This window comes from Microplitis mediator, chromosome 2 (assembly GCF_029852145.1).
Source record: "Microplitis mediator isolate UGA2020A chromosome 2, iyMicMedi2.1, whole genome shotgun sequence".
Classification (NCBI taxonomy): domain Eukaryota; kingdom Metazoa; phylum Arthropoda; class Insecta; order Hymenoptera; family Braconidae; genus Microplitis; species Microplitis mediator.
Window position 1 is genome coordinate 7,122,407 of NC_079970.1, and position 15,969 is coordinate 7,138,375.

General features: G+C 27.4%; 2 protein-coding genes across 2 annotated transcripts; both read left to right on the forward strand.

Annotated features, from left to right (window-relative positions):
- Positions 1 to 336: 336 nt before the first annotated feature.
- Positions 337 to 6,114, forward strand: LOC130662915 (ubiquitin-conjugating enzyme E2 J2-like). The gene is made up of 5 exons (XM_057461886.1): positions 337 to 490; positions 850 to 985; positions 2,246 to 2,480; positions 4,197 to 4,325; positions 5,840 to 6,114. Exons 2-5 carry the CDS (start codon positions 870 to 872, stop codon positions 6,050 to 6,052), a joined length of 693 nt encoding a protein of 230 aa, XP_057317869.1. The 5' UTR covers positions 337 to 490; positions 850 to 869; the 3' UTR covers positions 6,053 to 6,114.
- A 144-nt stretch (positions 6,115 to 6,258) lies between these two features.
- LOC130662916 (uncharacterized) lies at positions 6,259 to 15,398 on the forward strand. The gene is made up of 2 exons (XM_057461887.1): positions 6,259 to 11,084; positions 14,445 to 15,398. Exons 1-2 carry the CDS (start codon positions 11,012 to 11,014, stop codon positions 14,876 to 14,878), a joined length of 507 nt encoding a protein of 168 aa, XP_057317870.1. The 5' UTR covers positions 6,259 to 11,011; the 3' UTR covers positions 14,879 to 15,398.
- The last annotated feature ends 571 nt before the right edge of the window (positions 15,399 to 15,969 follow it).

Here is a 15,969-nt window from a genome sequence, read left to right on the forward strand (position 1 = left end):
TTTTGTTTTTTTCAACAATTTAATTAAAACAAAGAAACAAACTAAAAATATGCACATGTAGATAATTTAAAAACCTATAGGTGCAATTTTTAAATAATATTTTTTTGTTTCAATTTGTCGTTTCAAAAAAAAAATCTATTAGACGTCGGCTAACTTCAGTATCATAAATATTTTATAATTTTTTAAAATTATTTTATTAAAAAATGAAAAAAAAAATAATTATCATATTCAATAAACTGTTTTTAATTTAATAATAAAAATATTTATTTAACATAATTTTTACAATAAATACGTCGATAATTAATTAATTGAATAATTACATAACAGAGGGCAGAACGTGTTTGTCAAAACGATTTCATCGTCATATGTTTTGTGTGTCGCACGAAAACGTTCTGTCAAATATATGGTATTTCACCAATTAATTACTATTTAATATTATTATCATATTATTAACAAATAATATAAAAATAAATTACTATTTATACTTTATGTAAGTATATATTTATATATTCATATTAACAATACAATAATTTGATAGTTCGTGCTGTTAATTTATATTTAATATTTTTTATTTACTCAGTTTATATTTGATTTCACATATTTATTATTATTACTATTTAAACTTTATTACCTACTTATTATTTTTTTTTTATTATTATTCAAATTATTAATTATCATGTAGAAGTAAAATTATCAATGACTGATATTGACATTGACATTTGTGTATAATAATAATAATAATAGTAACGAAGTGAAATAAAATTTATCAATTGAGATGATGATTAATGAAATATTGTTGTAAAATTTAAATGATCGTATTGTAGTGATTTGTTGTGATTTATTTTTAAGGTCATCAATAGATAACCATAATGGCGAGAAAGACTAATAGTGCAACTGCTAGATTAAAACAAGATTATTTGCGGTTAAAAAAAGATCCAGTACCTTATGTTGTTGCAGAACCAGTTCCTTCAAATATTCTCGAATGGTAAATGAAAAATTGTTTATTATTTAATTAATGAAGCATACATGAGATGATTTATAAATTTTAAATAAATAAATTGATTAATTAAACATGGTGGCCACATTTATGGAAAGCTTGGAAATGTCAGGGAATTATAAATATACTGCAAAAATCAGGGAAAAGTTAGGGAATTTCGTCTCAAAGCTGGAAAAATTTTTACTTTCTTTTTTTTACTGAAAAAATCCGATAAATTTTTTTTTCTGTCAAAATTGTTCAAAAAGTGGCGTGGCGCGAATGCGATTTGAATACCGTCGAAAAAAAAATCAGCAGAAATTGATTCCGATAGCGAAAAAATTAAGCAGTCAGAATTAAAATGACTGTTAGAAAAAAAAAGTCTTAGTAGAAATCAATCGTCAGGATCTTCAAACCATTAACATGCATATTGACAAGTTAAAAAACCAAAAACATTAAAGTATACATAAGTATTGAGCTAATAAGTTTCACTATATTTATTATCCACGTACTTGATTAATATTTTATTAAAATTCTATAAAACGTTCTTATTTATGAAATTTATTCTAGTGAAAATGAAAGGTTTATTTATATTTTATTACAGAGTAAGTTATATAAAATCATAGATTTAAAATAAAGAATAAAAAATTATTCATTTAATAAATAAAAAAAAACCCATGATCATTGACAAATAATAAAATGAAGTTTCATTTAACGACAATGATTGATTATTTATTAAACTGACTTATACCGTTTTATTTTGAATTAAATAAATATTTTCAATGATTCAATATTACTGCATATGGTCAAGGAATTTTTTAATTATTTTACTGGAATACATGAAAAAGTCAAGAAATTTCAGTTTAAAAAATCTGGTCACCATGTTAAAGTAATGGTTTTAAAAAAAATGCGCGGTCTGATTTTTTATATAAATACACCTTTTTTTAAATTTTCATTCTACTAATTTTTATTCACTTATTCTTAAATTTATGAAATTGACAATTATCAGCCACATTTACACCCATTTTTTTTATGATCTTGAAGTTAGAACACAGTTAAAAATTTTCGGATTTTTTTAAACAAATCATTCACAAAAAAAAGCAAAACTAAAAATATGCACATGTAGAAAATTAAAAAAACTATAAGTGCAAATTTTAAAAATATTTTTTTTATAATTTATCGTTTTGAAAAAAATTTAAAAATTATCAGACGTCTGCTAACTTCAGTATATTTTTTTTTTTGTGTTGATAGTTAATATAATTATTATTTCAGGCACTATGTCGTAAAAGGACCAGAAAATACACCGTACGAAGGTGGTTATTATCATGGTAAATTAGTGTTTCCTGGTGAATTTCCATTTCAACCACCAAGTATATATATGACAACACCAAACGGTAGATTTAAAGTCAATACGCGATTGTGCTTATCAATATCTGACTTTCACCCTGATACGTGGAATCCTGCTTGGAGTGTATCAACTATTCTCACGGGTCTTTTAAGTTTTATGGTACGTTCATTTTAAATCTAAACATTTATTTATTTTTAATTCTAATTTTTTTTACACGTTATTATGATTATTATTTATAATTTATTTTAACCCAAACGTTTATGATTACAACTTATTGATTATTATGTATTAAGGAAAAATTTTAGTACATGACAATGATTTTGCTTAGATTATTTAAAAAAATTTTAGGTTTGTAATACTTTTTTTATTATAAAATTTTATGTTTACCCGTAAGACATAAAATTTAAACTCTAAACTTAGTGATTGTGTAATCAGTTATATCATAATTTACATTATGAATTATCGATTCTTGAGAAGAAGGACTTCTAAACATTAGAACTTAGTTTTACTTCCTGTTGAACGTTGCATTGACTTTATTGCGACTTCCTCAGCAATTGCAGTAAATAAATACATAAAACAATAAAATTTACTACACGTGTTTTATTGTTTTATGTATTGATTTACTGCAGTTACTGAGGAAGTCGCAATAAAGTCGACGAAACGTTCAACAGAAATTAAAACTAAGTTCCAATGTTTATAAGAAGTCCTTCTTCCTAAGAATCAATAATTCATAACTTATCAAAGACACGAACTAAAAAAAATAATTGATAATTTAAATATTGAGAAAATATTTTGATAGAAAAAATATTACAGATCTGATAATAGTTTAAATAATAAAAACCGAAACGTTGTTGGGTATTAAAATTTTTACTTAACAGATCAATGAATTGTAATCGCGAATGGTTTAAATTATAATATTATTATGAAATAAGTTAATGTTTCAGAGGGTAGCACGAATTGTAGTTCGTGGATAAAATATTCAAGTACAAATTATCCGATAGACAAAATATCCCCAGACTAAATGTTCAAGAGACAAAAAATTCATGACAAAATATCCTGTCGATAAATCTTATTCAGAAAAATATATTTTAAGTGAAAAAATAATTAATGGTTTTTGATAAACGGGTACCGTACCATTCCAAGCATATGTGTTGACCTATTTCCAAAATAATACCCACCTAAAATCTGTGAAAAAAGGGCACAGTACGATTTCAAGCATATGTGTTGATCTATTTTTAATATCACACACTCAAATTTGATGTGCAAATTTATTAAACATTTCTGATAAAAGGGTACCGTACTATTTAAATTAAAAGTATTTATATTATAAGATATTTTGTCGGGGATATTTTATCTATCGAGTATTTAGTTCAGGGATAATTTGTCTATCGGATAAAATGTATTCGGATATTTTATCGCGGATATTTTGTGTTCGGATAATAAGTGACGGTACCGTTTCAGAGGATGTTACGATCGGTTGTGGTTAATTAATAACTACTATTACTTGACGCAACGTTTCGCAATTAATTGTTGCTTCTTCAGGTGATCTATAAATAACAATTTATAAATTTTAGCATTAACAATATAAATCTGATGTCATTTATGGACATATACCACATACCGTAATGGATGTAATTAATTCCGTCTATTTCTTTATATTGCTTTGCTCATTTTGCTTTTTTATAGATCGCCTGAAGAAGCGATAATAAATTGCGAAATGTTGCGTCTTGTAATAGTAGTTATTAATTAACCACAACCGATCCTAACATTCTTATGATATACCAGGATCTGAAAAATAACATAATTATTAAGAAATAAATTTTTCATATAAAATTATACAAATTATTTATAGACACAAACAATTTATTGTTATAGATTGAAAAAAGTCCTACTCTTGGTAGTATAAATACATCCGACTGGGAAAAAAAACAATGGGCATATCAGAGTTTAGAGTTTAATCTAAAAGACAAAACGTTTTGTGAATTATTTCCGGACACAGTTACGGTAACTATAAATATTTTATTTTATTTATTACACTAGATAATATTAGTATTTATTTTGAGTTTTTTCTAATTTCCCGCTATGACAATTGAAAATTTTCGAAACAAATGGAAATTATTGGTTTCGGTCCGATTTTTGAACATCGAGTTTTCATCAGATCTTGACGTTTTGAAGTCCTAGGCATTCTGGCTATTTCCGGATGGACGTCCGGCCGTATATAAGTGTGTAAACTTTTTTTGCCCGACGATATCTTTGGAAGGAATCTTTTTTTTTTTTTTAAATAAAGTTTATTTCGTTGAAGTCAGTACATTGTTTTAACCCGTGTTAAAAAAATTATTGTTCATAATGAATTTAGATATAAATTTCATCTCGAAACTCAGATGATGACACAAACATGACTTTCATCATGAATTTGTATCAAGAACTTTAATCACGTCAAAATTATGACTCAGTAAAATTTAAATCCAAGTGATCCGAAGTTCATTCACTAAATTAATTTTACAATTGAAACTGATTTACGTAACTCAAGTACTTGATAGAACAAGTTTATTGGTAATTTCTGAACCGATAAATTTGATAAAAGGTTTAATTCAGTAAAAATTCAGTCAAGTTTCTCTCGAAGTCATCCCAAGTCCAATTCAAAGACGTAATAAATTAATTTTATAATTGATACTGATTTACTAGACGAAAAGTTGGGGCAAATTCATGATAAAAGTTATATTTGCGTCACGATCTGAGTTTCGTTATGAAATTCAGATCTAAATTCATTATGAACGAAATTTTTTTAACCCGGGAGCATTAAGAAGAAATGTAACTTAAAAAACACTCTTTAATAATAACACTATCTGGTAGTGTCGTTGGAGCTGCTGGGCACTGCCGTGCTCTCGCATACTTTAGTGATAAACTGAAGGCTATTTAAGTTTGAAATCACTTTAATTATAAATTATTTTATTTATGAGTTTAACTAAGTAATTGTGAATCTTGTGATTGACGGAAAAAAGACTATCGAAAATCGTCTTTGACTGTTTTTTTGGAAGGAATCAACCGATTAGAACGCACGACAATTGAAAGGCCTCACTAAGACTTAGAATTGATTAGATTTTGGTGTTGATCAGTCGAGTAGTTTACCAGTTATACGAAAAGTAAAAGTTAAAAAAATGTTTTTTTTTTTTAAGTTTTTGTTGCATGATTCTGAATCCCTCGGCCGATTTGTTTTAAGATTTGATCAAATCTAAATCTCAAGCTCTTTCGATTGCCGTAAAGCAGTAGCGACTCGGTTGAATCGTTTTTTGACCTCGCAGGGCTCAAAAGTTTACAACTAATAACGTTTTCGAGCTCCCTGAGCTTAATGAAATTTTTCATTAATCTGTATTTATGATTTATAATTAATAATAGTTACGCCTGTTTGAAAATATATGAGATTTCGTAATTAACTTTAGATTTTTATTACATATATGTTTTATATACTTTATTTATTTAGTTGAATATGACTGTATAAATAATTAAATTTTGTTTAGGAGATTAACAGCGAACTGGAAAGCCGAAAAGAACGAGAGATGCAAACAAGACATCAATCTACAACATCTGAAGTATCCTCATTAATTCGTAATCAATTAAATAGAGAACAAAGTCCTATTCATAGCGCATTAACAAATTTAGCAGTTATTGTAGGATTTGCTGCATTTGCTTATACTGTCAAATATGTACTAAGAAGTATTGCGATGGAATGAGTGATATAAAAAAACGTAAATAAAATTATTAAGGTAATAAAGTATCTTAGAAAAAAAAAGTTTTTAAAAAGAAACAAAATTTGGTGACTAAAATATCAAATCATAATTAAATAAATAACCTTAAGTCCATTGAGTGGTGCAAGATAACTCATTTAAATATTACGAAAATGTTTAAGAAGGGTTACTTAAAGTTGCTGCAGTTATAAATTTAATGAAATTGATATTTACGCGTTGTGAAGTAGATAACGAAACATTAATTTACTAACATTCATGAAGTTTTAATTTTATTGTGAATATATATATACATATATTAGACTGATTCAAAAAAATCGACTATTTTTTTGTAGAAATTATACGGAAAATATTGTTTGAGATGACGAAAAAAAAAAAAGTTTAATTTTGAGCTCTTAATTTCCAAATTAACCGCGTCATCGCAATTTTCGATTTCCTATTTAAATAACATGAGAAAAATTTTTTTGGAAGTTTGGAATTTTATCACTGATCAGTAAATCAGTGTATCGGAAAAATTGATAGACATTTTTGTTGAAAATTGAACGCTCTACAATAGAGGTCTCTAATGATTTTTCGATAAATTAAATTTTTCAAAAGTTATTCAAGGTCAAAGTTGAATTCATAGTAAAGTTTTAGTATTATTTGACTTTTTCAGCGAAACTATCAGATTTATCTTAAAATATTATAAGACAATTTTTGTAGATCATTTCATTTCCTATAAATAATCTCTCATCAAGTTTCCGAAATTTTCGAAAGGTCTTTAGTTCTTTGCATTTACAAGTAAATAATTAAAATCGGACAGAATACGATTGCTTAGAACAATTAGACATTTGAATGCAAATAACTAAAGAGATTTCGGAATTTAGAAAACTTTGTAGAAAATAAGTTGTAGGAAATGAAATAATGTACAAAAAAAGTCCTATGACATTTTACGATAAGTCTGATAGTTTCGTCGGAAAAGTTAAATAATATTAAAATTTACTGTGGATTCAACTTTGACCTCGAATAATTTTTGAAAAATTAAATATATCGAAAAATGATAAGAGACTTTTGTTGTACAGCGTTCAATTTCCAACAAAAATGTCTATCAATTTTTCCGATGCACTGATTCGCTGATCATTGATAAAATTTAAACTTTCAAAAAAATTTTCCCATGTTATTTAAATGGAAAATCGATGATTGCGATAACGCGGTTAATTTTAATATTAATTAAGAGCTCAAACTTTAACATTATTTTTTTTTCGTCATCTCGAACAATATTTTCCATATAATTTTTGTAAAAAAAAATAGCCGATTTTTTTTAATCAATCTAATATATACATAAATATCTATATATAAATTATTAAGAACAAAATTTATTCAATGGTGGCCCATTAAATACCATAAATTTTTTTGCTTATTTAATTAATAAAAACTAAAATTAGTTTGCAATAAAATTTTTTTTACTAAAAAATAAAAAATTAAAGGTAGGAAGAGTGGGATAAAATGGACTCCTCAAGAAAATAAGGCTTATATTCAAACTAAGTATAAGCCCATTTTGCCCACTCTCCCCTATTAATAACAGAGAAAAAAAAATTAACTTTAATTAATGTTTATTAAAAGTATATATTTTTTTAAAATGATTTAGATTTTTAAAAATTTTAGTTAAAAAATAATACAGTTAATAATAAAAAAAATTTTATTTGTCAGTTGTCTGTAATTGTTAGTTTTTAAACCGAGAAATACCTTGATAAGATATTTTATTGCTTCATATGTATTTATAAGTTTTACTGTCATAATCACTTTATTGTCAATATAAATTAAATAAAGTCTGTACCAATGTTCAACTGAGTATAGATATAAAATTTAAACTTAATAAATATAAATGAGGCCATCGGTAGAAATATTTGTAAATAAATAATATTAACATTAAGATGCAATTTACATATTTACAAATTAAAACAATCAATTATTTCAGTACAAAAGTTTATAAAAAATATATATACATATATATATATTTTTTTTTTTTCGTTCACATCAATTAATGTTATAATTACTTGTCAATATACTTCCAACACTATTCAGGTTTATAAAGTTTGTCTACCAAAGAATTTTTTGAATTTTCCTGCATTATTGAACAACAACAAAATGTTTGCGTACAATTTATTGTTAATGTAAATTTCATTTGAACATTATTTATTTAAAAAAAAATGAAATAATAATAAAAATAACGATAATAATGTAATATTTTAACAAGTACTCTTATTTCTTACGATTAATATTTTTTTTTTTTAAAATACAATTATAGATCAAAAATATCATTTACAGTGGAAAAAATCGGGAGTAAATTCCGAGTGATTACGGATTTTATTTAAATACAAATTCACTCCGTCACTTGAGGTTCCATGACAACTGATTCCCAACAAGTGATCACACAGACAACTGATCCCTCAGACAATTTCATAAAATAATTCCTTATTAATTAATTAGTAATTCCTAACTAATTAATTAATAATTATTATTAATTACCATAAATCCGCCGAAGAGTAGAACAAAATAGAAAAAAAAAAATTCTCGGATATCTTCATTTTTCGATTTTTTATAGCCAAAAAACAGGGGAGCCCCACTTCTATATAATAACCATTAATTACTATGATATGAGTAATTAAAATTCACTCTTATAAATATAAAAAGTTAATTTAGTTTTTGAGAAAATCAATTGATTATTAAGCGGGGAAAGGGGTTTGAGATAAAAAAAGAGCATATTTTTGTGATTTTTTTTTTCAGAGTAACTTCTTTATTAAAATTCTTAGAATTTGTGACATTATTAAGCATAATTCCAAGAATATTCTGCTAAATTTTCATAAAAAAATATTGAAAAATAAACCAGTGGTAGTGGGGAGAGCTGAGTCACCTTAAAAAAAAAAAGTCTATGCGGTAGGCAGGATAACTCATGACTGGTTCATTTGAAATCAAAAATCCAAAAAGATTTTTTTAGTACATAAGTTTATCTTGGATTTGAACGAAGGAATAAACAAAAGTTTGGCGAAAAAAAATAAAAATGAATGATAAAAGTTTCAAGGACAATTTTTTTTCCTTTTTATTACACTAGAAATTTAAATTTTGCTTCGACAGATAGTCAGATGTATTTTTTCGCGCAGGCGTGACTGGTGTAACGAAAGTATATGTAAAAAACATATATAGATATATAAAGTAGTTATGTTCTTTTTATTAATTATAATTAAACGGGGCCGAATTTGATGGCCATTTATGACAGACTTCTTCTTCATCCCTAAAATAATCTTTAAAAAAAATAAAATGATCCAAATAATGGCTTTTTTCTCGAGTTTTTACGGGTTTGTGTTTACGGGTTACGGACACTTTTTACTGCTTGACGAGAAATTTTTTTTACATTTTGATGTTTTTTCAGTTTTTCGATACATCAAATTCGTCTTTATAAGTAATAAAATTATACCTTATTAAATTCTCTATTCGTTGATGTGTAACTTGGTTAAGCTCCGTAGACTAACAAGAGTAAAACACTAAAAACATTAGCGAAAAAGAGGCAAACTGAATTTTTCGATCGTAAAGCACACTCTAATGCTTCGCATTAAGAGTCGTGCAAAATATTCATTTTTGAATTTATGGTAATGCAATCAAAAAACTCTGATTTTTGCTAAAAATTGTTCCTCTTGTTTAATTAAGAAATAAGTAGTATTTGAAAAAAAAAAACTTTCGTTCAAATCCAAGATAAACTTATGTACAAAAAGAAATCTTTTCGTTTTTTGATTTCAGGTGAAAGTCATGAGTTATCCTGCCTACGACATGGAGACTTTTTTTTTAAGGTGACTCGGATCTCCCCACTACCATTGCCTTATTTTTCAATACTTTTTTATGAAAATTTCGCAGAATGTTCTTGGAATGATGCTTAATAATGTCACAAATTTTAAGAATTTTAAAAAAGAAGGTCCTCTAAAAAAAAATCACAAAAATATGCTTTTTTGTTTTGTATCTCAAACCTCTTTCCCCCTTAATTGTAGATGAGATCAGATGTCGGTGGGATCAATTTGTAGGGATCACTTGTGGTATAAAATTGTTGGGATCAGTTGACTTCAATCCGTCAATCGGAGTCTCGGAGTTGTTAAAAAAGTTATTCCGCATACGTAATAAATAGGGAGTTTGTCTTTTCATTGGAATGATTTGGTTTTATTTAAATCCGCATCCACTCCGATTCAGAGTTTTACTATTAAAACAAACTCCCTTTGAAATAAATTTCACTCCGAGGGGATTAAACAAATAAATCGTCATCCGCTTGCATTCACTCCGGATTTACTCCGGGTTCACTGAAAATTTTTTACAGTCTGTGAATTATGTGAAAATTCGTAAAATGCGAAGCTGTAAAATATTATTTATTTTATAAATAATTAATAAATAAAATTCGAAATAAAATAAATTTAGTTATTAATTTTTTTTTATAGAGAATAAAAATTTTTTTCAGATAATGATATTAATTAATCGAATTAATGAATTTAATAGGTATAATGCATTATATTTTGAGTGCTAAGTGCTAAGAGCTTGGAGAATTACCGTTTTAGGGGCAATTAATTTTTTTCTCATACAAGTATAGGTTTTCAATACTTTTAAACTAATATATATATGTAGAAGTATAACATTTGACTCATTTTTTTACAGCTAAAAGCATTTTGATGATCCAATTCTACCTACGACACTTGAATGTAATTAGAACAATATCAATTATTAGTAAAAAGATAAAGTAAGTCAAGGTATTAATTGATTTTATGGATCTTAATGTAAAAAAATCCCACCGTTAATGGAATCGAAATTTTATCGGTAATTTAGTGTTAATCATGGCAATGTATATAAAAAGATATCAATAAAAAATCCACGTAGTCCACTTTAGTGCAGTGGAAGAATATAACATATTTAATAATATACGTAATTGTTTAAATGATTTTAAGGATGATAGATACAAAATTATTAGTGCTATTTAGTACTTTAGTGATTCTTAGTATTAATCAAAGTAAGTAGAAATAAAATTTTAAATTCGATAAACTATAAAAAAAAAAATACTGGATGTTTTGACGTGAAGCTTAAAATGTGTTTTATATCCACCTAAAAATATTCAATAGACGATTATTACACAAGATTTATTCATCATTACAAATTCAGGCTGTAATCTATATTATTAAGAGAATAAGAAAAATTTTGTTCCCGTCATATCTACATAATAAAATAAGTTAATGTTATTAAATTTGGTATCATTAGAAAGGTCTTTACTTGAATTTGTGCCTTTTCATACTTTAAACTCTTTTTTATTGCTAAGTATTGAGTGAAACAAAGTTATTTATGTCATTCCCGATGAAAAAAGATTTTATACAATTGTATAAAATTATATATCAATTATATATAGACTATATATAAATTGGATAGAAAAAATGGCCCGATCCAATTGTATACAATTCTATATATTGCAACCATATAGAATTGTATATAATTTGTATAGAATTGTATATGATTATATAGAATTGTATACAATTGGATCGGGCCATTTTTTCTATCCAATTTTATACAGTTGTATAAAATCTTTTTTCATCGGGTTCGCAATACATTTAAATTAGGCGCCAAAAAAAGTCGATCGTATTTATTTTCTTTAAATAAATAAATTAATACTTTATTCTATTACTGAATATACATCTAATATCTATATTAATAAGAGAAAATAAGAAAAATTTAGTCCATGCCATGTCTCTATGATAATAATCAATGATTTTATAAAATTACGGGCATAAAAATTTTAAAAAACTTTGAGATTAGATACTGGATTTTTTTCGTATCAATAAAAGACAACAGCCTTGTGGTAAACCCACGAAATGTAATCAGTTTTTTGTATTTTTCATCGTAGTTGATATATTTTAGGAAAAAAAATTATATCGACAACTTACAAAAAAAAATTAGGTCGTGTAAATTTTTTTTTTAAATCCTACAATTAACACAATTTTTGTAATCGATTGGTTTGCAAATTCATGAAAACATCTGAAAGTAAATTGTTAAGACCTTAATAAACGCGCAAATCAAATTTGGTAGTAATACTCGGGCAGTCACGTAGTGACTGTGGGTTGCTCGTTAGTATTATATATAAATGTGTAAATCAGCTATTACACAGAAAAAAAAGTATTTTTTGACGCAAAAAATTATAACTCACCCCAAGAAAATTTTTGCATTATAAATTGAAAACAAATTTTCTTGGGGTGAGAAAAAAATTCTTATGCCAATAAAATTTTTCTATTCCTAAGAAAATTTTTCTCTTCAATTCATAATGCAAACTATTTCTAGTGCCAAGAAATATTTTTTTTCTGTGTATTGATCAAAATTGCGTGTTATTAATTCATTTATTCCGTTTCCGACATTTAAATGGACATCTAGCCAACTAAATTTTTACAATGTTAGTAGAAATTGCACTTCATTTACATGCTATCGAGTAGTATATTTTACAATGTACTTGGGAAAAATTAAGATATTTACTATAAGTCCTCACAGTATCAAACTTTTTGGGTAATATTTACTAAAAATTTATCTGCGTGTAGTACATCGTCTTATTTACGGTTTTGACAACAAATCCAATAGAAAAATCTATGAAAAATCATTTCAGGTAAAAGCGCCTATACCCGCTCAGTACCATTAGTCGCTCACTTTAACTGTTTAACGCGTTTTTCAAAATTTTTATAAAAAAAAAATTTTAACTAAAAAGTTTCCCTAGCTGGGCATTTTTTACTTTAACGTTGATTCGTTAGATTAAATTTAAGTTTCGTCGAATTTTTTAAGAATTGTTATAACTATATCTTATTAAATATATTTTTAAAATTCATGAAATTTTATATTATGAAAGAATAAAGTAATATAATTTACAAATTATTTTCCAAATCAATAAACTTATCATAGTTTTTTGAGCGACTATATGGCCATGTGTTGATCGAGTAATGGTACATCACAACTTATAGTGAGCGACTATGGGTACACTCAAGGACCTTATTTTAAAAATTAACAATAATTAATTATCAACATTATATTCTTCAAACTAAAATTTTATTCTCATACTTAAAACTGTCACTCGGAGGTGACTTAGAGCAAGGTCTATAATTGCTGTCTCAGATCTGAGTGACAATAAGTGGAAGTGACCTCGTATGGGGATGAGAAGTTGCGTCTCACCACTAGAATGCTGCAACCTGTCGACCAATACAGGGAATTGGTGCCATCGGGGGCCCATTTCAAGCCCCACTTCGACCAGAGTCTCTTTATTTCCTGAGACGGGAGGAGTGATGGACCCAAGTGAGGTTGGACTCGTGGTGGCTGGTGGTGAGGCACCCACATGCACTGCATGTCTAATGGGTACGCTAATGTGAGCTTATGCTCACATTTCGCTTTTATAATATTATGGTAGAGGATAGGGTTTAACGCAGCGCGTGTATGTCCAAAAGGGTGAGAAAACGGCCTCCGGTCAGCGGAGGTGGACTTAGGTCCCGTTACATTAATTAATTAATACTTAAAACTATAAACAAAAATTTGGTTTTTCATTTTACTAAACATTTATATTGAGTGATTTAATCTTACTCCAATAAAAAGTGAGCGGGTATAGGGACTTTTACCTTATAATGTATTAAGCATAAAAAATCTGAATTAGCAAAGAATTATTTATACCGTAAAAAATTTTCGGTGTGACAATGATCCCTAGGACTTTTTACGGTCAGTTCGGTGTGAATTGACGGTGTTAAATATTTTCAGTGTGAAATATCAAGCGGTGTACTTTTGACACGGTATGAGGCTTTTCTTACACACCGTTGGGTGTTATTCGCTCAAACATTGTCTGATAATATAATCTGTAATTAAAAATTAATAAATAGTATATAAGTTGCAACAGTAGTATATTATTATTATTATTATTGTTGATGTAGATTATTTTTAAATAAAAATTAAATACCTGGTGTCGAAGTAATCGCGTTGTGTAACTTTCACACCGGCGGTTTTGAAAACTTTAACACCAAATTATTAACACCATCACGGACTCAAAATTTTTTACAGTGTATATATGAAAACGTTTCACGTGTTCTCTAGAGAACACTCTAAAGTAATGTCAGTCCTAGAAAAATTTTTCGGTAATTTTTGTGTTTATTTTTTTGAAACTTATATAAAATGACTACTCTCTACTTATAGAGAAACCTAAATTCTGCGACTTATTATTATTTAATTTGAATTTTACTTAAGTATGAATGATACATAAAATGTAATTGAAATATTAAAGTAATAGATCAAAGTTCAAAGTCTTCAATATTTTCTAAGCCAAATTATCGTCATGAATTAAAAAAAAAATATATTTATTTTCCAGGGGTATTTGTAGAAACAAGTGATGTGAAACAAGCACCTGGAACCAACAACCCTGCGACTTCACAAGAAAAACCAAAAGATACGAATCAAGCACCTGGAACCAAGCCTCCGACTTCAACAGAAAAACCAGAAGGTACGACTCAAGCATCTGGAACCAAGCCCCCGACTTCATCAGAAAAATCAGACGATACGACTCAAGCATCTGGAACCAACCCTCCGACTTCACAAAAAAAATCAGAAGATACGACTACGAAGGAACCCGAAGAAGTACTGCTTGGAACTCGTAGCCCTGACGATAGCAATGCTCAAAGGATTTCGTTTGCTGGAACAATGGATCCGAAAGATGATCATTACAATAGTGCATCAAGTCATAGCTCCCAGTTGCTTACTATTTTGCTGATATCAGCTGTTACTACATATTTTGTATTATTATAATTTTCTAATTTATATAGGGGAGGGAGGGGCAAAATGGGCCCTTTAATAAAAACGGGCATGTATAGTCAGTTGTTCTTATTTGTTTCACTTCTTTCCAGCTTCTTACCATATATTTGGTCTCAATACGCCGCGCCTATTGACAATTAAAAATCTTTAAACTTGGAGCAAAATGGGCCTCCCAAAAAAAGTGTTAATATTTGAATTTTTTTCACCCCTCTTACTTTTTCTAGTCTTTTTCCATGTATTCGTAATCAATATGCTCTAAAAATAAAAAATTTTAATTTGGGGCAAAATGGACCCTAAGAAATCTACTAAAATTTGGTTATTATTTTATTTCGTCTTAAAAGCTAATAAATAAATTTTTCAGAGAATTGATTCTTCAATTTTGAGCACTTGGCGCGTAACCGACATGGCTTCGGTTCAATTCCCAGTTCGTACTATCCATATTTTTCTCAATTTATTTATAAACTTTTCGTTGAGGAGGTTCCTTCCTTATCCTGCCCAATCCCTTACTATCATAATTCTTCTTCCCCATAATACGAAAGTGTGGAAGGCTGCAAGTATATGTTCCCGTATGTGTGAACATGGACACATACTTTCCTGCTTAACAGCATTATTTAAGTAATTTATATTAATATTAATTTAGTTATTAATGAATGATTGTATTGGATTGTTTTCAAGCTTTCAAAAAATAAAATTAATTTCAAATTTAAGTTCTGAACATTTTTTTATCTACTGATTAATTTGATAGTGTATAAAAATCTTAAAGTTAGTGGCATCGACCTGTGATTATTAGTGACATTGTGACGGACAATGGTCGATTGTTTTCCAAATTTCGATGTTTAAAAGAAAATAAAGTTATTTATAATTGTCCATATGGTTGTTGTAAAGCAAAAGAAACTCATCAATATCTCGAAATCGTTTCAAGGAATCCTTTTACATCACGGGTAGTTAAGTGTCACATTATCCTTCTCAATACCTTATTTGGTATGGCGGCCCAAGATAATTTGTCTATGAGACAAACTCCTTACCGGCTTTAATAAGCTTTCGTAAATACTTGTGTCTAGACGTTTCTGATAATAGAAGAAAAA

Bases quoted from the DNA above. Each gene is read 5' to 3' on its own strand.
- LOC130662916 (XM_057461887.1), top strand. From the start codon at position 11,012: ATGATTTTAAGGATGATAGATACAAAATTATTAGTGCTATTTAGTACT. The intron at 11,085-14,444 runs GTAAGTAGAAAT...TTTATTTTCCAG, and splicing joins GATTCTTAGTATTAATCAAA to GGGTATTTGTAGAAACAAGT.
- LOC130662915 (XM_057461886.1), top strand. From the start codon at position 870: ATGGCGAGAAAGACTAATAGTGCAACTGCTAGATTAAAACAAGATTAT. The intron at 986-2,245 runs GTAAATGAAAAA...TTATTATTTCAG, and splicing joins CCTTCAAATATTCTCGAATG to GCACTATGTCGTAAAAGGAC. The intron at 2,481-4,196 runs GTACGTTCATTT...TTATTGTTATAG, and splicing joins CGGGTCTTTTAAGTTTTATG to ATTGAAAAAAGTCCTACTCT.